Source organism: Misgurnus anguillicaudatus, chromosome 24, assembly GCF_027580225.2.
Source record: "Misgurnus anguillicaudatus chromosome 24, ASM2758022v2, whole genome shotgun sequence".
Taxonomy (NCBI): Eukaryota; Metazoa; Chordata; class Actinopteri; order Cypriniformes; family Cobitidae; genus Misgurnus; species Misgurnus anguillicaudatus.
The window spans coordinates 4439371-4464079 of record NC_073360.2 but is presented as its reverse complement, the minus strand read 5'-3'; the positions used below and the strand labels follow the sequence as shown (position 1 = coordinate 4464079).

Below are 24709 nucleotides of genomic sequence, written 5' to 3'. Positions count from 1 at the left end.
TAACAACAACAACATGAGCATTGCACGAGGCTTCACACGATTAGCAAAACTAGCATCGTGATGCTACATGGCTCATCTTAGCATATTTAACTCTTCACATTAACAATTTAAGCACATTTTTGTTGACATTTATACATTCTGACTGGTTTTGCTCAAATAATAACACGATATGACGAAAAAATAATCATGTACATAAAATACACTCACCAGAATGTCTCAGTAAACAATCACAGAAAGCAACAAGTGCTTTTCGACTTCAGCACTCTTCCACAGTTTTTCAATTCAACTTCACAGCAAGCATGTAAAACAATAAACCAGCTATTCAACTTAAATTTGCAATATACAAGCTCATTTTAATCGAACAAGTCAGCATTACTCACATTGCATGCGTTCTCTCCCTGCTGTTTACACATACACTCTGCCTTGCAGCGTGCACGCACTCTCTGCGCAAGCTCACACTTAAAGGGGCAGTACACATTTTTAAAGTAGTGCTTACAAGTGTTTGTTTGGGATAAAAATTAAAGGGGTTACACTCTCCCCCTCTAAACCGCATGAGTCCCTGCATGCGTATTGACAGGAAGACTAGCTGAGAGAATGCTTCCCAGGGAATCAAAAAAAGCAGTAAGTGCAAGCAATATGGGCTTTCCCATTTCCTCATATTCTAATGTCTTTGGTGGGCGTCTTTCCCGCCCTGAACGTCTGAGGGGAATGGTTTCAGTGTCAACTGAACCGTGGAATAATTCGTGAGGTTCTGCCCCTGCATCTGATACCATCTCCTCTGGGATCTCAATGGCTATATAATCTGGGGCATTCTCAACAGGCTCTGAAACCAAATTGACTGGCGTACTCTCAGTACCACCCTCAGATTCTTCATGTGTAGGTTCAGTCATAAGCTGGACAGACTCTGTCATTGGGATAGTCGAAACATGTGGAGAGAACTCAGCTGCATGAGGGTTCAATAACCCGGGAGTTTTCTCTGAATTAGCATGAGAGGTAAGTGGCCCACCATTCACTTGTGTAACAAGGGGATCTCTGGTAAACACTTCAGGAATGGGTATTTGGAAGTAACCTTCTTCCTCATCACTGGACAGCACCTCATAATCTTCACCCTCCTGCATTTCAGTATTAATTCTTGTTCGCACCCCACACTTCCTGTTAGCTGTCTGACTTTTTTCAGAACCTTGTTCTTCTGAGCTCACAGGCAAAAAACCACAAGGCAACAAAAGATCCCTGTGAAGGGTACGATGCGGACCATCACCCTTTTCTGGCTTCACTATGTATACAGGGCTATTCGAAATTCTCTTGACCACAGTATGCACAGTTCTTTCCCATCGGTCTGCAAGCTTGTGTTTCCCCCTCACACTCAAATTTCTCACGAGGACCCGGTCACCAGACATCAGTTCAGCTGCTCTGACTTTTAAATCAAACCTTGCTTTATTCTTTGCGTTCATTTTGCGAGAGTTTGCAACAGCCAAATCATAGCTCTCTTGAAGATGCTCTCGTAGCTTCTGCACATACTCAGAGTGTGTTTTGTGTGTTTCACTTGAAGGGCTGATGCCAAAAACAAGATCAATTGGTAACTTTGCTTGCCGCCCAAACATTAATTCATATGGGGAATAACCGGTGGTGTCATTCCGTGTACAATTGTACGCATGTACAAGGGGTTTTACAAAGTCTCTCCAGTGATATTTGTCCTTTTCATCAAGGGTTCCAAGCATACTGAGCAGAGTTCTATTGAACCTCTCCACCGGGTTTCCGCGTGGATGATAAGGCGTAGTCCTGACTTTGTCAGCTCCAATAAGGGCACACAGCTCTCGAATAGTGTGCGATTCAAAGTCCTTCCCTTGGTCACTAAGGAGGCGACTTGGGAACCCGTAATGCACAATGAAATTTTCCCAGAATGCTTTTGCGATGGTCTTTGCTTTTTGGTCCTTTGTCGGTACCGCCACAGCGAACTTGGTAAAGTGGTCGGTCATAACCAATATATTTCTGGTGTCACGGTTGTCAGGCTCAAGAGACAAATAATCTATACAAACTAACTCAAGGGGATAAGAGGTCTGTATAGATTGCATAGGAGCAGCTTTCTGAGGGCTTGCTTTCCTCCTGAAACATCTCTCACAGGTGTAACATCTATTTTCAATATCCTTTGCCATCTTCGGCCAAAAGAATCTAGTACGAGCTAGGTCAAGGGCACGCTCGTAACCAAGATGGCCAACCTCATCATGAATGCCGCTCAGTGCTTTCTCTCTGCACTTCTGAGGCAGAACCAGCTGGTGAAACACAGTCCCATTGGTTGTCCACTTCCGGTATAACACTCCATCACGTAATTCAAGTCGGCTCCATTCCCGCAAGAGCAGGTTAACCTCAGGAGGTTCAAGCTTGGTGTGTCGGAAATTAGGTCTCTGACCTTGTTCCACAAAAGAAATTACCGTTCCCAAAGCTGAATCTTCTCTTTGAGCTTGGTACCACTCATCACGGGTCAGTCCAGGAATAGTCTCGTAACCTGGAGTGGTGAAGCTTTCAGGGACAGATGACGCATTCAAAGCCAAGGATTCTGCAACAACAAGCTCCGACACCCCTGAAACATTGTTCAAAGGGACAAGCAGATGACGTTCACACACTGCAGAGATTAATTCAGGGCAGATCACCTCAGTTTTTTCACATAGGCGCTGTTTTAAGTCTCCAATTGCCTTTTCCTCTTCCAGGAACTCATAATCCTCCTCTGGTGGATTCTGCGGCCTTCGAGACAATCCGTCAGCATCTTTATTAGTGGATCCAGCTCTGTACTTTATATTGAATCTGTAGGTGGATAATGCTGCAAGCCAACGGTGTCCTGCTGCGTCCAGTTTTGCTGAAGTCAGCACATATGTCAGTGGGTTATTGTCTGTGAGAACCGTGAACTCAGTGCCATAAAGATAATCACTAAACTTCTCACAGACAGCCCATTTCAAGGCCAAATATTCCAACTTATGGGTCGGATAGTTCCTTTCACTCTTTGAAAGTCCCCTACTGGCATATGCTATCACACGAAGCTTGCCCTCCTGCTCTTGATAGAGAGCCGCTCCGAGTCCGTCTCTGCAGGCATCCGTATGCAAGATGTAAGGGAGTTCTGGGTTTGCAAATGCAAGGATTGGGGCGGATGTCAATTTCTCAATCAGGGTCTTAAACGCATTTTCACACTCAACTGTCCACTGATCACCGATGAAGGCATTGGGATTAACAGGAGTGTCTGTTCTCTCTCTCTTGTAAACTTTTCCTCTTTTTCTTGGAGGACTATACCCGGCAGTCAAACAATTTAGTGGCTTTGCTATTTTTGAGTATTCCTTGACAAACCGCCGGTAGTACCCAGCAAAGCCTAGAAAACATTTTAGCTCTCGCCTAGTTGAAGGACGAGGCCAATCTCTTAAAGCGGAGATCTTCTCTGGATCAGTGTGAACTCCGTCAGAATCTACAACATGTCCCAGATACTTGACAGAGGACTTGAAGAAGTGACATTTGTCAGGAGACAACTTCAAACCGCATTCTTTCAGACGAGTCAACACTTTTATGAGCCGGGCTTCATGTTCTTCAAGTGTTTTAGAAAATACAATGAGGTCATCCAGAAACACGAGTACTTCATTCAAATGCAAATCTCCTACACACTTCTCCATAAGCCTCTGGAAGGTGCTAGGTGCATTTGTGACACCCTGAGGCAAACGGTTAAATTCAAAGAATCCTAGAGGACAAACGAAAGCTGTTTTATGTTTATCTTCTTCGGCTACTTCGACTTGATAATATCCTGATTTAAGATCCATGACAGAGAACCATCTAGCTCCACTGAGTGCAGAGAACGTCTCCTCTATGTTAGGGAGTGCATATGCATCTTTTATGGTGCGCATGTTGAGCTTTCTATAATCAATACAAAGCCTGATTTGTCCATTCTTTTTGCGAACCACTACAATTGGTGATGCGAAAGGGCTCTCAGACTCTCTGATTATCCCAGCATCTAAGAGCTCCCTGAGGTGTTGCTTAACAGCTTCTCTGTCATTTGGATGAATTGGCCTAGGTCGTTCCTTAAAAGGTGTCTCATCCTGTAATCTAATGTGGTGCTTTACTGCGGTAGCATGGCCGTATGACAAGTCGTCAACTGCAAAGACCTCTGACATGGAATTGAGTTTATCAGAGACACGTTTTTTCCATTCCTCTGGAATCGGCGAATCATCAAGATCAAACACAAGCTTTCCACATGGCACCTGAGCAGAACAAGACAAAAGCTCAGTCTTCAAAGGTAGAACATGAGCAGCTGACATCTCAGCGATCACACGCTTGGGATGAAGAGTAATGTCATGATCAGTTATGTTCTTTAAGATGACAGGGATTTTGGAACGGGCCCAGTATGGGACACTGACCACAGCACATTCGAGAATAAGACCACCCGGCAAGGGAAAAGACTCAGGTTGCTCTAAAACAAATACATCTTTTGTAAGGTCTTTGATCCTCACTTGACCAGGGATACATGTCTCTTGTTTGGCAGGGATAGTGATGGGGCCTTTCCCTAACGCTCTCACTTGAAAAGATTTCCTCTCACTTTCATAATTCTGAGCAACCTGCTGAAAAAGCAAAGCATAATCACGGTTGGCACCAGGGTTTTGTAAGAACTTGGCCCCTTTTCTCTCTATGCCCTGTTGATACAAGCGGTCAAGAACATTTGTTCCAATCAACAGGGGGACTTTACTGTTGAAGTGACAGTCTGGAACAACGAGTACAAGGGATGAGAGCTCCTCCTCTATACCTGTGACAGTACAGGGGAAAGTTATGACAACTTGGATGTAGCCAAGGTATGGAACATTCTGTCCACCAGCACCTTCAACCTCGAACAAAGAATGAATAGGCTGGATGGGAAGAGAAGAAAGGTATGTCAGATAAAATGTCTCAGAGACAGTTGTAACTTGAGACCCAGTATCTAAGAGAGAGTCACACTGAATGCCTTCAACAAGAACAGAAGCAACACAACGTTGGCCAATAAGGTTTTTTGGCAAAAGTTCATCTTTAATCCTGTTTGCTTGGGTTTCTCCAGCATAATTGGCTGTATCGTGTAACATCATTGTGGGACGAGTATGAGTGCCGGCAGCTCCTGAATGTCCCGTAGCAGGGGCTGCTACAAGTTTAAAGACTGTGATGTTTCATGTAATTTCCTGTACTTCTCTCGTCTTTCTCTCAGCTGTGAATTCTTTTTACGAACAAGCTCAGGGTTGGGTTCTTCACTGCAGTGAATTGCAATGTGTCCATCCCCACCGCACTTGAAACAGAACCAGGGTTTTGGCATGGCCATAGAGTTAGATGTCTCTCTGGAGCTGGCCACCAGGCATTCACCAGTAACTGTACTTTCGTTAGAGTCTTTCACAGATTTTATTTCACTCCGTTTTGTTTCAGCTTGCTTTGATAAGTACGCAACTTGTTTTTTCAGTGCAGCTATTTCTCCTTTGAGCTTTTGAGTTTCATCTTGTGATTTATTTGTTGACTCAGGTGGGAGTTCTACATTAACCGGTATGCCATACACAGAGTGAGCATGCGCAGCTGCTTTTGTGCTGCCAAGATGTTTTTTAATTCGGTCTAGCTTAGCTGCCCTTTTATCTTCCTCAGTCCTCACAGAGAGCAAAAGTTCAGGAAAAAATGGTGGATTGTCTATACAAAGATCAAGATGAAGAACTACGAACATGGGCTGATCCCAGCACCCTCGACAGAACTGGCGAAGCAAATGTTTACGGGAGTCTGCAGCACTGGCTCCCCCTCTAGATATTGCACGGGTAAGAAGAGTGTTCAGTCTTTGCAGGTAAACTGAAGGCTTTTCCCCCGCATTTTGATTTGAATTCAGGAAGGTGGCAAAGAGCTCCTCTCCATCTTCTACGATGCCAAAAGCAGATTCAATCTGGTTGAGGTAAGAGCTAGGTGAAGAATTTACACCTAAGGGCTTGACAATGTCAGCTGCTGGGCTAAGCAGGCTCTCTAAAATCATTCTCGCTTTCTGAGGGTCTGAGAAGAAGGGGTCAGAAAGTAAGAGATCAACTTGGGCACGCCACGTCTCATAGTCAACTTCCCCATTTGGCTTGGGGGTCCTGCCGGAGAACGTGCGGATACGGGTATGTCTCAAAGGTGAGTGAGCAGTTTCGTTACGGATTACATGCTCCACAACTACCTTCTGTACATGAGGTGGGTTAATCATACTTTCATCAACATGTATTTGTTTATTTGGAACGTACAATGGGGAAACATTTGAAGTCATTGTCTGAGATCTGATTGACTCGGCCGAGGCAGACTCTACATTGGCTATTTCAGAATTGTCATGTCCAGGGCTACGAACCGTAGTATGGGGGTTTGCTTCAGCATCTTGCATGTCATTTGATTCAAGCTGGAGGCTCTGGAGCTCATTCTGAAGAGCGAGCATGAACCCCACTCGACCACTGCCGGCAATAGCATTCAGCTCCTCCATGTATCTCAATGCAAGTTCTCTGCCCAAACTTTCTTGACATAAGTCACGGACTGTTCTAACACACCACGTCATGGAGGGGTCTTTAGGATTTGGCAGTTCACCGAGACTATCAGGGTTGATCCTTAGAACTGAGCGTTCAGAGGAGTATTGAACGAGAACTCTGCCTGTGGGCTGATCTGGCTCATCAGGCACCCTAATTATTTTTGCAATCTCCCCATTTACTTCAAAAAAACTTGTTATATCTTCATTTGTGCAGTTTTTGTCTACCCCCGTGACATACAAGCAACTTTGCCCATGCACCCTATATCGGTTACAAAGATCCATTCTTTTTCTTAGGATATCTAATTAACTCAGAATAAGTTTAAAGTGTAAAACCCACTTTTAGAATAATGAATGAAAATCTTTAAAAAAATATATTTGCTGATATAATTAAGACTTCAAAAGAAATTAAAGAAATTAACCCAAGCTCCTGGCTGGCTCGCCACTTATTATGTAACCCCTGTCTCAGGGCTTATCTAAACCTAAATGTCTGTTCCTCTAAGTTCGTTCAAGGAGCTTTTAGGGCACTTTTCAATCAAGTCAAGTACTCTGATTCTCAAAGAACATGTGAAAACAACATGAATGGAAATATATATAAAAAAAATCAATGGCACACACGAAGAACAATTAGCCAGGAATATATATATATTGTGGCAATATAGGTGAATGGTTTCCCCTTTTTTTTCCTTCTGGCACTTCAAAAAACACTCAATTAATGAAAATAAATTGACAATTAGATTGAAACAAATATAAACAGTACAATTATAACTCAAGTATTTCAAAAAGCATATCCCCAATATTTAAATGTTCCGTTTTTCCTTCTCCTTTGGATACAGGGGAATATGTAAGGAAAAAAAATGTCTCAGTCCCGGGCAATGTGTATGAAATAATGTCTCAGTCCTACCGCTTCCCAGAAATAACACTCCAGGTTCTCAAGAACAGAAGAACAAGAGCGGAAGAGTTGAAACACAAGGCAAAATGACAAAGAGATATCCAGAAGAATCCACTCAGATGATTCAGGGGTCAATCACATCCTCCAACAATTTGTCCAGGAACCAAAAACCAGTCTGCACAACATACATTGTAAATTGATTAAATCAACACATTATAACACTTAAACCATCCCTAAAAAGAGAGATTACATGTCTTTAACTATAATGTTTTTTTCCCCTTTTTCCTTCTTTGATAAAGTTTATAAAACAAAACCTTATCTTTTAACAACCTTTAACAGTTTGGACACTGCTAACACACTTTTACATCATTTAAATTAGCACAGTTTCATTTTATACTTTAGCAAGTACATTCTACATGTGAAATTAACAACAACAACATGAGCATTGCACGAGGCTTCACACGATTAGCAAAACTAGCATCGTGATGCTACATGGCTCATCTTAGCATATTTAACTCTTCACATTAACAATTTAAGCACATTTTTGTTGACATTTATACATTCTGACTGGTTTTGCTCAAATAATAACACGATATGACGAAAAAATAATCATGTACATAAAATACACTCACCAGAATGTCTCAGTAAACAATCACAGAAAGCAACAAGTGCTTTTCGACTTCAGCACTCTTCCACAGTTTTTCAATTCAACTTCACAGCAAGCATGTAAAACAATAAACCAGCTATTCAACTTAAATTTGCAATATACAAGCTCATTTTAATCGAACAAGTCAGCATTACTCACATTGCATGCGTTCTCTCCCTGCTGTTTACACATACACTCTGCCTTGCAGCGTGCACGCACTCTCTGCGCAAGCTCACACTTAAAGGGGCAGTACACATTTTTAAAGTAGTGCTTACAAGTGTTTGTTTGGGATAAAAATTAAAGGGGTTACAATATCATGTTTTTTTCACCTTTAAATTTGCAGTTTCTTAAAAGTTTTTAAAGTCTTAAATTAGATTTTTTTATTCTCCAGATAGCCTGAATGTTTTTGAGAAGGTGGCTTAAGAAGCCTATACTTGAATATTACAAATACATATTGTTAGGAATCGGACGATGAAAGAACCCAAGTGCAGACGTGGATAGACAATAGTGATGGGTCGTTCGCGAACGAGCCGGCTCTAAGAGCTGATTCTTTGTAGCGAACGAGCAGAGCCGAATCTTCAGACGCAGGCAGGGGTGGGACCGTAAGAGCCGGCTCTTCTAAGGGAGCTGAGCCAGAAGAGCCGAATCTATGAAAAGAGCCGGACTGCCATCACTAAAATGTAGAGCCGGAGCTTGAGCCGAAAGAGCCAGACTGCCCATTACTAATAGACAATACAGTTTATTGATGAAACAGGGCAAAAACAGGAAAACAAAACCCACGAGGGGGCAAACAAAACAGAGTAAACACAAAATACACTAAACTACACAAAACTTCACGATGATCAAACATAAACTGGACTAGATTTTCTTTATAACAAAGTACTCACGGAACAGGACAAAACGAACCCGTACAAGACACCAACACAAGGACTTTAAATAGGGAAAACTAAATCACACACACCTGAAAAGAATCACAAGTAAGGGATTGGGGAAAAAGTGAAGAGACCCAGGAAATGCGTGGTCAGAATAAACCAATACTAAAACCACGCATCTCCCACATGAAACATTGTACTGTCAGAACTCTGCCATGCTGAACTAGATCTAAATATAAACAAGGATCTGGCAGGATCCTGACACATATATAAATATTTCAACATTTGAACTGTGTCGCATCCCTTTTAAAAAGTGTAAGACAACTGTGTATTTGTCTTAATACATAGTGTATTCCTAGTGAGTTCTTGAGGGTTCACCTTTAGAAATATATAATGTATAATAAATATATAATTTCTCAGTATTGTTGGTCTGTGCTATGTTTTATATATCTGCATAAATTTCCTCCCAGAAAAACACAGTTGCAGAATAAATCATTCATCTTGTAGTCTACCTGTTACATCAATTTAAAGGGGACATTTTATGCAAATTTCACTTTTTGCATCCTTTTGTACCTCCATTTGTGTAGCTACTGCTCCTAATAACATTCCAAGAGCAAACAAAAAACATCCATTCATTTTCTGTGAGTCAGTTGAACGATTTTGGTGTCAGGAAACTTGCGCCTATATTAATTTCTGGCATCGTTCAACAATCATCGTTCAAGGAAAGTAGGCCTACAAATTTATATACAAGCAAAGTAAATGCCTCAGAAATCGAGCATCCAAGTTAGAAAAAAAACTAGCATTTATTTATGTAGCCTCAATGTTGCAGGACATGACTAAGACGGTCAACTGAGAAAACAGAAAGCCTAGCTCTGTCGCTCAGGTGGGGCGTGGCCAGCAATAGCTTATTTGCATAAAAGTGACAGAGCCCTTATATGGCTCATTCTGAAAGGGACTGGAACTGGCAAGAATAGAGCTGCAGAGATCTCTTTATGCGAGATTGATTTTGTGCAAAAAACTATATGAACATGTTTTGTATAGCCCATAGACCTACTCTACCTTGTTTAAAAAGAGGTATAATATGTCTCCTTTAAAATATTAGCCTACAAGATTAGCAAATCCGGTCGATTACATGAACAGGGTGGTGGCAGCCGCAAATGTGGCCTGAATTTTAAAATTCCAAGCTTGATTTAATGTCTCAGTGCGCCACTGTAATAAGCAGTGTTGGGTGTAACGCGTTACAAAGTAACGCGTTACTGTAATAATATTACTTTTTTCAGTAACTAGTAGTGTAACGCATTACCCGTCTGAAAATGGTAATATTATTACAGTTTCCCCGAGCTAGTTACTTGCGTTACATTCGCCAGTAGCACCTTAATCACACAAAGGCACACAACACAGAGAACAAAAGGGAAGTGGAGGAGGGCGTGAATGGAACAGTGATTGGTCTAAGTTTGGCATGAGGTATCATTTACCATCACCGATTGGTCGGCAGCCGGCAGCAGAGCGGCACACTCAAAGACAGATCGGGAAAATGGAAGCGTCAACAACGGCAAGCTTTTTTTCAGAGGAAGGTTCGCTAGTTTCGACGGGAGGAGATTCAGTCATTATTTTATTATGTTCAACGGAAGGAAAATAACTTGACGTGTTTTAAATGAGCGGTGAATTAAGGAATCAATTTTAACTTGAGCTTTCGTTAAATATGAGGTCATTGTACTTTGGTGTTGGTTGTGTTGGTACAGTACAACTGCATTCAGGGGTTTATCACACTAGCTGAAATATTGTATTATAAAGTCCAAACCAGCATGACATTTGACGTTGTGGTCCTCTAATGGGTTGGCTGGGATTACAATGAGTTCTTCACAGTGATGAGCTGAAGTTATTTTTTCTTTATTTTTTTCTGAGATGGCTTGGTCACCAAACTGAAATGACAGACAAAGCTGTAGCAGTGGAAAAAAGCTGTGTGCCTTCATAAATTTGTATACTACCTAAATATAATTTTGGGAGTAGGCACTCAAACCTGGTGTCACAATCGGGAGACAAAGGAGACGAGGAAAACCCAAACGCAGACTAAAATAAAGAATACTTTAATATATACAAGCACACAGAACCAAAACACCCACAAGGGGGTAAAACATACAATAAACAGACACGAGAACTAAACTAACTACATAAACACTGTGAACACTAAACTACATAAACTCACACAGGATACCAGGAACAGGAACACACTCAGGGAAACTTGCAGGGAACACAGAAGAATACCAACACACGGAGGACAGGACAGAAGGGTATTAAATAGGGAGTTCTAACAACAGACACCTGGAGCTTAATCAAACATAAGGGAGCGGGAAACAATTCATGAACCCTGAGAGAAACATGGACCGCGGAAGGGCATGTCACACAACTCTCTCAGGGCAGACACGTACTGTCACAACCTAATCTCTCAAACTCGGATAAGACAAGAAATAGAGAGATCAGGTCATGACACCTGGAGCACTCCAACATTTAGTCAATGTGATTCAGATGCCTATTGTCTCCAGAAACCTTATCTCATCATAAAGTGAGACTTGAATCCCCAAAGCAAAGTTTCTGTTGAGATGTGCCCAAACTCAAAAATCTTGGCTAAAAAAATTTGGATAATAATGGCTTCAAAACAAATTTCACTGAATAATAAGAAGAACATTTTGCAGACAAAGTCACTCCTTGTGTTTGCTGAATCTAATGCAGATGATGCGGACGTGGATCAAAAACAAATTACTTGCAATATTGCTAAGCGGTGTTGTCTGCACCGCAGGGTAACACCACAAATCTTTTCAACCATCTTAAATTTAACCACAGACCAACCTATGATCAACTAATAAAGAAACAGAAGAACAAAGACCACATCCACGACATCCTATGCAACGCAGTCATTCATTAAAGACACACCATTCAGTGAAACTCCTTATCCTCCTGTTCAGTGCAACTCCTTATGCAGCTCGGAAAGAAAAAAAATAAGATATGTCGTTGCATACTTTTTAGCCAAAGACCCATATACTGAAAGTGTACATGCAAGTGTTCTGTTAGTGTACTCTTAGTAAACTAGTAGGTTACTAATTTTGTGCTGCAGGTATACTTCCAAGTGTTCTTTTAATATACTTTTAGTTATCTAGTAGTTTAGTAGTCATATACTTCAAGTGTACATGCAAGTGTTCTGTTAGTGTACTCTTAGTAAACTAGTAGGTTACTTATTGTATACTGCTTGTGTAACAAAGCACTTTGACACTGAGGATCCATCTGCAGGTTTTTATTAAACACACTCATATTCCAACGGGCAAAGTCAAACAACAACAAACACACCAATGTAGGCCAGGCAAATCTCGTAGTCATGAAACAGGCAAAAGGGTCAGAGCAGTCAACAAACATACTCATAAAACCAGGTAAAACAGATAAAGATCAATAAATACAGATCGGTATGCAGGCAGGCAAACCGCTCAGCAATGACAGCCGGTACAAATCAAGATTTGCACTGACTGAATGGGCCTTTTTACACCTGTTCACTTCATGTGTTTTCTCTGATCGGATGGCTATCTGATCGTAAAAAGACCAGGTGTAAATGCCCTCTGAAACGATTTCGAGACGGATTTAAATCCGATCGCTCAAACCACTTCAGGAGGTGGTCTGGGACGCATTTCAGAGAAGTGTAAATGTATCTGGTTGATGAATCCACATATGTCACGCTTTACTCCTCCCAAACGTAAACACGTCACTCGCAAGTAAGCTGGAAGAGCCCCAAACAAACAAAGATGACACGCCTATTGCTTTATGGAGTGATGACAGCGGGTAAAGCTTCATAGAATCAATAAAAGAGTCTAATGACAAACTCAAATGATATTAAACAAAGAAATATAACTTTAAGAGAGAGTTTTGTGAATGCTTTTCCTCATCATGGACCTGCATTAAATCATCGCGCTGTCACTATCCTGCTGTGCTGTACTGCGAGCTTCAGCTCATGCCGAGCAAGGAGAGACGCGCGTCCCCTGCCCAACATACAGTACGTGCTGCATATTGTTGCATAAACGTCATCTTAAGTTTTTTAAGGCGGAGTAATAAATAGTGTATTTGCATTTCGGGCGTGGGTAAAAGATCGGATTCATATCTGTTTTGCCAAGACGCATTTATGTGGCCAAATGTAAATGGAACAGTTTTAACAAATCAGATAGCTATCCGATCAGAGAAAACACATGAAGTGACCAGGTGTAAAAAGGCCCAATGTTTCCAGAGAGTTTATATAGGCTGTCCAATGAGCTTCAGGTGGCAGAGTAATCAGTCCAGGTATGAGGGATTATGGGAAATGGAGTCCAGAACGAAAGTTAATTTTCAGGGGATTCAGCCATATATATAGATACATATACAACCTCAAATCAGAAAAAGTTGGGACACTGTAGAAATTTTGAATAAAAAAGGAATGGAATAATTTATAAATCTCATAAACTTATATTTTATTCACAATAGAATATAGATAACATATCAAATGTTGAAAGTGAGACATTTTGAAATGTCATGCCAAATATTGGCTCAATTTGGATTTTATGAGAGCTACACATTCCAAAAAAGTTGGGACAGGTAGCAATAAGAGGCCGGAAAAGTTAAATGTACATATAAGGAACAGCTGGAGGAGGACCAATGTTTAGGAATAGGAATGTTGTCCCATTCTTGTCTAATACAGGCTTCTAGTTGCTCAACTGTCTTAGGTCTTCTTTGTCGCATCTTCCTCTTTATGATGCACCAAATATTTTCTATGGGTGACAGATCTGGACTGCAGGCTGGCCATTTCAGTATTCAGATCCTTCTTCTACGCAGTCTTGATGTTGTAATTGATGCAGTATGTGGTCTGGCATTGTCATGTTGGAAAATGCAAGGTCTTCCCTGAAAGAGACGACGTCTGAATGGGAGCATATGTGGTTATAGAACTTGGATAAACCTTTCAGCATTGATGCTGCCTTTCCAGATGTGTAAGCTGCCCATGCCACATGCACTCATGCAACACCATACCATCAGAGATGCAGGATTCTGAACTGAGCGCTAATAACAACTTGGGTTGTCATTGTCCTCTTTAGTCCGGATGAAATGGCGTCCCAGTTTTCCAAAAAGAACTTCGAATTTTGATTCGTTGGACCACAGAACAGTTTTCCACTTTGCCAAAGTCCATTTTAAATTAGCCTTGCCCAGGGAAAATGCCTGTGCTTCTGTATCATGTATAGATATGGTTTCTTTTTTTACCTATAGCGTTTTAGCTGGCAACGGCGAATGGCACAGTGGATTGTGTCCACTGACAATGTTTTCTGGAGCCCATGTTATGATTTCCATTACAGTAGCATTCCTGTATGTGATGCAGTGCCGTCCCGAAGATCCAAAATGATCCAATATTTGGCATTTTTTTATTTATTAATTTTGTTTGATTAGCTCACTGATAGCATACGAAAGATTTAGCTTCAAATTGAAAGTACAATTAAAAGGTATATGTCAAGTATAAAAATTAATACACAGGAACATTGTATTGTACTTTAAGTGCAATGTATATATATTTATAGTATGATGTTAAGTTCACTTAAAGTAGTAAACTACTAGTTAACTAAAAGTATAGTAAAAGAATACTTGCAAGTATACCTGCAGCACACAATTAGTAACTTACTAGTTTACTAAGAGTACACTAACAGAACACTTGCATGTACACTTTCAGTATGACTGGTACACTACTAGTTAACTAAAAGTATAGTAAAAGAATACTTGCAAGTATACCTGCAGCACACAATTAGTAACTTACTAGTTTAATAAGAGTACACTAACAGAACAATTGCATGTACACTTTCAGTATGACTAGTACACTACTAGTTAACTAAAAGTATAGTAAAAGAATACTTGCAAGTATACCTGCAGCACACAATTAGTAACTTACTAGTTTAAAAAGAGTACACTAACAGAACAATTGCATGTTCACTTTCAGTATGAGTACTAGTTAACTAAAAGTATAGTAAAAGAATACTTGCAAGTATACCTGCAGCACTAAATTAATAACCTACTAGTTTACTAACACTAAAGATTCTCCATAAAGATAATGTACATTTGTACACTACATATAATTTCAAAATGTACTTAAAATATACTGTTTCTAAAGGATGCTAAATAATGTATTTTATAAATATGCTGTTAGTGCATTATTATAATGATAACTTTAACAGATAAAGTATACCTAAAGTAAACTTTAAAATAAGTTCAAATTATTATACTTTAAAAATTGCACAGAACTTTATCTCCAAGTATATTTTTTTAAGTATACTTTTAGAAAATATACTAAATAATAATTATTTTGAAATATGTTAAAAGTTTAATTGTAAGCAAATATGTTGTAAGCATAGTACTTTCAATATATTCAAATATGATACATTTCTTTCTAAGTATATTTGTAACGTACTATTGCAAAGTTAAATATACTTGAAATACAATAAAGTATATGTATTTTTCACCAGGGCTATTCATATGGCTTTTTGCAGCTTTCTTGATGTACTTTCGTTGTTGCATTTTTACTTTATACTTTTAAGTATATGTCAGTAAACAAGTATAGGCCAAATATAATTAGACATTTCAGTCAGTATAGGTCAAGTATACTTTAGTACAATTTAAGTGTATTTCTGAGAAGTACCTAAAGAACATTTTAGAGAAGTACATAAAAAGTAAACTGAAAGTATACTTTCTTATTTTAAGTTTAAAAGAAGAATACTTATAGCACACTTCAATAAACTTCTTTTTCGTAAGGGTGGCGTGAGCTAAAAGGACAGGTTGGGCTTCCCACGCGAAGCTTCTACTGGAAAGGTACATTTTGTCATGCTATTTCGAGAAATCCATTTAAAATCACTGCTAGTAAAAGTTGATGTAAGCTATGATTAGTGATGCTAGCCCTGGCATGAGTCACATACCGCACAGACACGGTAAACATGCCGACGACAGAAACTTGTAAACAGAGCGAAGAGAAGAACTGAGCTCCTGCATGCTCTCTCTCTGTCTCGTGCACGTGTTTAACAGGCGTTCCCTCTCGGGAAGAGGGAGAGTGTTGCATGTGCATTTTTTAAAAATTATGGAGGGGCGGTTCTTTTAAATAATTCGGGAAAATCTTCCGCTATACCTTTAATCTGATCGAATTTATTTTTTAGCTGTTATTTATATTTTATTTATTACTTGTTTTGAGATTGTGGAAGTGCACTACATTGTTGATCTTATTTGTGTTTAATTTTATTCAAATGTATGCTATTTATTTTAATGTTTTGTTTAATAAATGCAACATCTTTAAGGCAGTAAGTAATTGTGTAAAGTAATTGTGATTTCAAAATAATTGGGATTATAATTTTTTCCACAAACAAGCGGCCCTCTATACTGTATACAGCACGGCTCTGCTGCACACTAGAAAAAGCATCAGAAAGGTCAGGGAGGGCAAGGATGAATGATTTTGAGCTTTGACACCTGCAACATTTCTGAAAAGCAAGGCATTCACCGTCAAGTGTCCTCTTTTAATGCCGTACTGGATCTTATTGAGAAGCTTGTCTGTTGATAAAAGCTGATGAAAGTGTTGATTGAACGCAATGCTTGTAAGTTGAACTTCAGGGAAAGAACAGTTTATACTTTTAAAATGCAGTAGTGTTATGTTTTATTTTATGCTGTTCAGTTACTAGAGCCTGCTTTAATACTGTGAAAAAATTGGCAATAATAAAATAGAGGATGTGTTAATGATGTGTATGTGCGTGTGGGTGTTGAATTTAAAATTTGCACTTGTACAGTAAATACTTTCAAAGCTTTCCAAACCAGCTTTGAACAATTAAACTTTTTAAAAAGTAATGCACCAACAGACATCATGAGACTAATTAATCATCTTTAGGAAGCTTGTGAGCTTAACCGAACCATACAGTTTCATAGTTAACCCCCTATTGCTTCACTGTGAGTCTTTTTATATCTAAATGTTCTTCCTAAAACTGTTTTTAAAAAGAGTATTTTAAAGGCGCATTCTTTTAGTTCATAGAATATTAAACTAGCAACATCCAACAACAGTTAAAGCCACAGAACGGCCATAATATCAAAGTATTCAGGACAGCCGATACGTTGACCTAAAGTAATCTGGTCTAAAACATATCAGCTGGGTGGAATAAGTTTTCATGATGTCTGTCTGTAACACAGTGGTCAGCTGATGTTTTTTTAAATGCTCTGGAGAGAACCTTGAAAGATCTACCTATGCAGGACTGTACGTCCATGGTGTGAAATAATGGCCTTATAGTCCTAATTTTTATGCTATGAATACTATATAATAATAATAACAATCTAATCTGATCTGGTCTGCCTCAGTGGTCTAACAGCGATATTCAACATCTAAATGATTGAGGTGACCAATCAAATCAAATAAGGTGTTAGTTACTGGCCAATCAAATCAAAGTAGTAGTTACCGTTCGCCGAAACTGAACGTGAATTACAGTGCAACACTGCTTCCGTTTTAATGTTGAAAGGTAAATTTCTAACATTTAACACTGTTTTCCACGTGGCATGGAGATGTAGGTAAGAGTGGTATTACCAATTTCAAAAAGACTGGCTCTGTTCTCGGACATTTATCCGTCTGGCAGTACTTCCTACATTTCCCATGAACACTGTACTGTAATGCTACGTGATGATGTTTCATACACCCATTGGCTGTGCGCAGTATGCAGTGAAACCAGCACGAGAAACCGTGGAAACGGAGCGCGTCCACCAGGAAAAAAAGGAAGGTGGCACGTGCCCCAGTCTAAATCTTTTGTGTCCCGGGGTAAATCTCAAGTTAAAATTTTAGCAGTTAACTAGTGTAATCCTTTACAAAGATAAAAGCGCCAAAAACTGACCTATATGCAATGTAGTAACCCAACTTACGCTTGTAAAAGCGACGCAGCAGGCGCACTGACGCATACAGGCACAAATCTATGTCCGCTGTCATGCACTCTAAAAAATCTGGGGTATGTTTTCAACACGACAGCGGGCAAAAGGGACAAACCCAACCCATTGGATTGTAATTTAACCTATGCATCTGTTGTTTTAACCCCAAATGCAAGGTTGTTTTACATATTAATACACTTGAGTGTTTCGTTAATGTATTTTTGAGCAGTTTCAGGGAAATTTATAGTAATGTGTTTCAATTGTTGCAAAATTTCCCCAATTTTATCACAAGTTCAAAAAAATGTCAAATCCAATGTCAAATTACAGCAAACCACTGGTGTATAGACATAATCCATCTTCTACTATGCTGAAAATGTTTTGTTTCCAGGGCCTGAAGTTAACTTTAGTGATTTTCTCTTTGTCTTAGGTTATTTGATTAACATTAATGACACAGACTTAAGTATGTTAATTAAAAGACTGTTTTTTTGAATCTCTATACATACACTTAATGTTTTTATTAGAAAAAAAATACTGTGAAGATCATTTTGTTTATATGTGCCCTGTCAAGAACAGAAAGATTTTATGTACGCTTGCTTTTAGGAACACGTCTCTCCGATGCGCCCTATTGAGTGCCCTTAAACCCGCGCGCGCACACAGAGACGGAGGGGGAATTCCAAATTGCGCACATAAACGCCCCACATATCTTGTTTTTCATAACTCTATTCGCAAAATGTATGTTAATATACTACAGTATAAGACACAGTAGCTCAACTCTCTCTGAAGTTTACACATCAAGAATTCTGATCCGTCAGAGCACTACACATCTGTGCAACTGATTGTACTGTAGCCTATGTCAGCATTGCATCTCATCCCATCTTACCAACAGTTGTAAGGATCCCAATGCAAAAGGTACTTTTATTTGACAATAAACAATGAAATAGACTGCCACTGAAGAACAGAGAATATGATGATGCTTCGGCCCTCCTCGACCCGGGGAATTACTCAGGAAACTGAACCCTAGGAAATGTACGTAGTAGAGAGACAGGAGATGCCCCGGCCGTCCACGGCACGGGGAGCTACACGGGTATCTGGACCCCAATATGGGGTGAGGCACGTAAGCCGCTCCTGCGCGCATCGCAGCGCAGAAGCCTGAACGACTGGGAAATCTCACCCAGCTCCGGGGAGAAACCAATCGGATTACCAAGCCTCCGCAGCGGGACACCGCAGGTGGAGAAACGTTGCGTAACAGCAGTCGCATCCTCCCAATTCGCATCAGTGATGCGTGGGTTGATAAGAAATGAGCGGGTGCCTGCGGTCACCCATCGTTACAAGTCATCAAAAAAAAATTTTAATGATATTCGGGCCGCGGTAGGTCGGGTCGTTTGAAATTAAGATGCCAATTAACTATTTTAAACAATTGCGGGAAGATTAGTTGAAAATGTCGGTCGGGAGCAGGTTGTTTATACGTTGATCCGCGCATCACTGATTCGCATTGGCTACCTGCCAATGTGGCCGGTAGATTGACAGTGTTACCCACCAATTGCAAAATCAATCCGCATTTGGCACGTGGTCGGGTGTTAATTTCAGGCCCTGTTTGTTTCTTTAAAGGGCACCAATGGTCCGATTCACGTTATTACATTTGCTTTGGTGTGTAAGTATTAGTATATGTTAACGATATGCAAAAGGTACAACCCCAAACTAAATGATGACGCGAGTTATCGTCTCCAACGTAAATCTGTTTTCTTGGACTACAACAAACACACAGTTTGTAGGCAACTGTTTACTTCCTGGGATTGGTGATGTAGAGAAGACCGACATTATCATAATTCCTCACGCTTCGGACTCACAGCCTGTAAGTTAACTCCTGTTAGCAACCAAATCTTTCAAACATGGTAAGAAGCGTCACTTCCGAGGTATTCAGACCAATCACAACATACAGATTAGCTGGACAATCATGGACACAGAGCTTTTCAAATGTACGGTATGTGGAAAATAATGTTTTTTAACCATAAACAACCCAAACACATTGTATTATACCAAATACACAAAATTACGTTTTTTTAGCAATGAAATAGGTGCTCTTTAAAGAAGGAGATTATGTTGCAGGCTTTTCACTAACTCTCCCTGTCACAAAACCAAAGAACATCATGTTAAAGTTGAGCATAAAAAGAACACCCTGTGCTGTTCTATCAGTATTCAGTAGTGCACTGCACTGTCTACAAATGAAGGTAAAGGACCAAAAATTACCCTTGATTCCAACAGACTAAGCATGAATAATCGATGGGCAATGTCCACCTAAAAACTTTAAATCAATTTGATCTTTTGATCATTTCTAGCAGTAGGTAATAAGATTTAAGGTTGTATCTTAGAACAGTTCCTTCCAATTAACCAGTTAGACTGAAAGGATGGCACTGTATTTTGACCCATCTAATGATCAAGATACTGCTCTAGCCTGAGGAGAATAACTAACTAGGAACTAAATCATGCTTGTTTAACACTTGATGAGGATGGACTGTGATGGTCCACTGCTGGCCTCTAGCCTAATGACTGTGTGATTGCCTTTTTAATTACAAAAGTCAAACCCCTTACCTTGTTAAACTGGCTACTAATTCTGCTCCTTTCCTCTTTCACATTACTGATACTTTAGTATTGAAGGCAGCAGCAAACTATATAACCACACAGTATGTGTACTGGTTAATTGAAAGGAACTGTTCAAAGATACAACATTACATAGCGCTAAAAATGATCAAAGGATAAAATTGATTTTACTTTTTTAGGTGGTCATTGCCCATTGACTGTTCATGCTTACTCTGTTGGAATCAAGGGTATTCTGGTCCTTTACCTCCATTTGTAGACAGTGCAGTGTTTCACAGACATATAAGAGTCTCACATCTCTTCAGGATCAGATCAAATGAAGATGTTACTGGTGGAAAACAGACTCCAACCTAACTTCATTTATCAGTTACACACCCTTAGAAATAATCTGTAGCTCTAATCTTGTACAGCACTTTAATTCTACCTCTCATGTCCCTCCTTAAATGTAAATTTGTACAGTATACTTCAAATGTTTATATTTCAAAGTCTATTTTATATTGTAAATATCCTCTGGTTCTATTTTATTTTACTTTATCTGCAGTAGTACTTCATCCAGCACCTTACACAAACGGTGCTATATAGCACCAAAACAGTTGCTTTGGATCGTAACGATAGAAGAACCATTTTTAGTGCCATATAGCACCGGTGAAGAACCAGTGAAGCACCTGTGTAGAACCATATAGTGCTATGAACCATATGTGGTGCTATATGGCCCCTATATGGTTCTACACTGGTGCTTCACTGGTGCTTCACTGGTGCTTCACTGGTTCTTCACCGGTGCTATATGGCACTAAAATGGTTCTTCTATCGTTACGATCCAAAGCAATTGTTTTGGTGCCATATAGCACCGTTTGTTTTTTTAGAGTGATTAATTCAAACTTAAAGGGTGCAATATAACATGCGTTTGTGACGAGCAGGGCGGGGCGAGAGTCGTGTGAGCGGCGCGAGACCGGTGATACTATTGTTAATGAGCATCACCTGTGAGGCACACTGGTCTCATATCCCACGGAGGAGTCCGGAAGTATAAATGTAGGAATGACACCGGTGGAGGACGAGAGAGGACCAGGCCTGGACATTGTTTTATAATGTGTTTTATGTTTTGTTTGTGACCGGCAGTCGTCTGTGAGGGGCTGCCGGCTTTTACTTTTGTTTTGTTATTGTGTTTATGTAGATATTCAAATGTTAAATGTGTTCCAGTTTCCGCCTTCTTCCTCTCCACATACTTCATTACAGCATATGTTTCACGTGTAATATATGCAGTATTTTTTACACAATTTACTTATTTGTATAGCGCTGTTTTCACTGTCCTCAAAAAGGGCTGATGTCTTCCTTGTACAATGAAGTCCCTCCTTCAGAAATACGTATCGAGTTCAGATTGTGTAGTTTGTTTAGTGTGTTGTGATTCGATAGCAGCTTAGCTTGCCGTTAGCTTAACTGGCGACTGACGTATTCCTGTGGGCGGAGTTTAGTCAAAACTGTTCTAGTGACGTCATTAAAACATGAAGTAGAGGGCTGTAGTCCAAACCGGCCGTTCGCAGTAGGCTTTGAAAATCGAATTCTTAAAAAAATATATATATCGCCTGGCAGCGAACTTTGAGCTTTATCAATTTACAAGTATTATTATATTACTATAAAATATACTATTACAGCAACATTACACACTAACTAGGGTTTAAATGAAATAGTATAAAATGACAGGTGACAGCCATATACACCTCCACGCTTACCAAGGTCAAAATGTCTGATGTGAAACTTAAAGCCATTGAGCTTCCAACGAGAGCAGAAATTTGGCCTTGCAGATCGCTGTACTTCAGAAACAGGGTGTTTGAAATACTAGAGTGGTTTGGGATAGTGTAGTGTGGCTCCATCTTCTTAATTAATTTTCTGAAGCCTTCGCCTTAAACTACATTAATGGGTCTTATATCCATGAACTCCACTATGGTATCTATTATTTCTCTCTTTCTTTGTTCTGTTATCGGTTTTCAGAATTGTATGAGCTGTTGTGTCGTTTTGGGTGTGGTTGAGCAGGTTGATGTTGATGGCTGAAATACCAGGAGATGTACCTATAGACAAATTATTATTAGGCTGGGCTACTGTAAGTTTTTAATGACTGCCAAGTTCGTATATTCCTAGCAAATTAAGTGCACATAGTTTTTATCATGTGTAAAATTACTGATTAACATGGATAAAAGCAACTCTTTTTTTACACTATATAGATACTATAGGCGTAAGTTACAGGTGATTTTTTAAACTTGATGTGCTGTTGTGGTGAAACAGAGTCCAGAGTCCCAAATTGTTACCAAAGATACCAGGTTTCACTATTAGTCCACCGCTGCAAAAGCGCACTTAAAAAACAATCGTGAATATGTCAGAGCGTTATTCTGGTCGACCTTAAAAAAAATTACATTTAAGGCTCTATCATACACCCGGCGCAATGCAGCGCAATGTGCAACGCAAGTGTCTTTAGCTAGTTTCAACCCGGCGCAATGATCATTTTCACTTTTAGCACCACATTGTTTAAATAGCAAATGCATTTTGCGCCCAATTTTGTGCCTATGGGCGTTCTGGTCTGAAACAAGGTGTGTTCGGGCGCATTGTTGGCGCGTTGCTATTTTGAGCCAACCAAAACCTGATCTTAAGTCTGAAGTCAATGGCGCAATATTGTTTTTGTTATCTAAAGAGCGCGTTAGTAATATCCGCCTATAAACGGGAGGACAACGCGGGTTTGCTTATCACACACATAGATGCACAGCAGCACAAAAATGCTTTTAAATATAAAATTAAAGGATTAAAATGTAAAATATTATTATTGAGTCTCTTGGATATAAATGCGGACTAATTATAAGACGTTAGAAAGCATAAAGAGCTGCTTCACCTGTAGCCTGGTAAGTAAATAAATGCTTTGCTTTAAACAAATTTTTTAAATGTTATCACATGGATTTATTGTATTTGATGACTTTTTACCTGTGGATATGGTGGGATGAGAAACATTTTTAAGTAATGCTTTTTAAGCAACCCATGGCACTGTCTGAGTGCTAAAACGGCTCTCCGCACATTTGTAAATTCTTTAGCTCTTGTTTGTTACAAATAAAGTATTTTTACAAACCTTTTTTTATATATTTGCAAATTATTTGATGTGATTACAATGATTATGTAGGATATCAATACATTTTCAGCAATTAAAAGCTTGCTATTTTTTACTTCTATGACTGAAAGAAAACGCTTTCGAAGGTTTTAATAAAAAAATAACAAATTCAATAAAAATTCTCTTCCTCTGCTTAGTTTTTCAGTTTACAAATTCCGCTTTCTAAATAGGGATTAGGCGTGGCACCAGGCGCAACTGGCTTTTAAACAGGACGAGAGATAAGACTCTCATTGGTTTATTGCACGTTACGCCCAAAACACACCCATTACTTATTAAAAGAATAGGAACAACCCTTTTAGGCTGTGCGCTTGGGGCATAAACATTTTTTTCCGTCGTTAAATTAGCAGAAGTGGAATCGGACACGCCCGTTTAGACCGTGCACTGTGCACTTTAGACAATGTGCTTAGATGATTAAAATAGGGCTCTTATATGGACTATCTACTAATGATCAAAATTCCCATCAGAATTGGCCAAAAATTGCAAAAAACCCCGAAAAGTTACATTATTATTTTTTAAACATATACGGTTATAATTTCTCAATTAAATTATATTTTTTACTAGACTGGCATGCTGGTGTATGGGCAGAGTTTAAGGCCACTCAAAAAACATGGTGTGCCTGCCCCACTTGTTGACCTTATAAGTGAACAAAACCTTTGATGGCAAGCAAGCCATGTGATCATACACTTGTATCTTTGTAAAACTAAAGTGTATCGTCATGAAACTTGCTACATGTAATCATCCCCCAGGGGGGCCCCAGTTTTATGACATTTTATAAAATACATTAACTTATCATGAATTCTGTGTAATTAAACCTTACAAAATAAGGCTACTAACCAAATGCCCTAATTTGTATAATTTAATATGTTTTGTTTAATTAAAATGTTACCTTTTAGAACAAATTTGTCGTAAATTTTCTTTGGGGGGCCGCAAAGGAATGCACCGTACACAAGGGGGGCCGAACACCGAAAAAGTTTGAGAACCACTGCACTAGAGCATAAAAACTTTTTCAACAAGCTGCTGGATCACGACTATGTGTCTGACTCTCTGTATTTTTAATAACAAGCTTAATATGGCCAGTCAAGCGAAGCCTTACACATATCTGAGACAAGCTATCCAAAGCTCC

General features: G+C 39.5%; 1 protein-coding gene across 1 annotated transcript; it reads right to left on the bottom strand.

The window, feature by feature from the left end:
• Nucleotides 1-5137: 5137 nt before the first annotated feature.
• On the bottom strand, nt 5138-8340 carry LOC141361570 (paraneoplastic antigen Ma3 homolog). Its single transcript, XM_073863074.1, has 3 exons — nt 8206-8340; nt 8033-8111; nt 5138-7575 (listed from the first exon to the last, which is right to left on the bottom strand). The coding sequence occupies exon 3, from the start codon at nt 6791-6793 to the stop codon at nt 5138-5140; it is 1656 nt and encodes a 551-aa protein (XP_073719175.1). The 5' UTR covers nt 6794-7575; nt 8033-8111; nt 8206-8340.
• Between the last annotated feature and the right edge of the window lie 16369 nt (nt 8341-24709).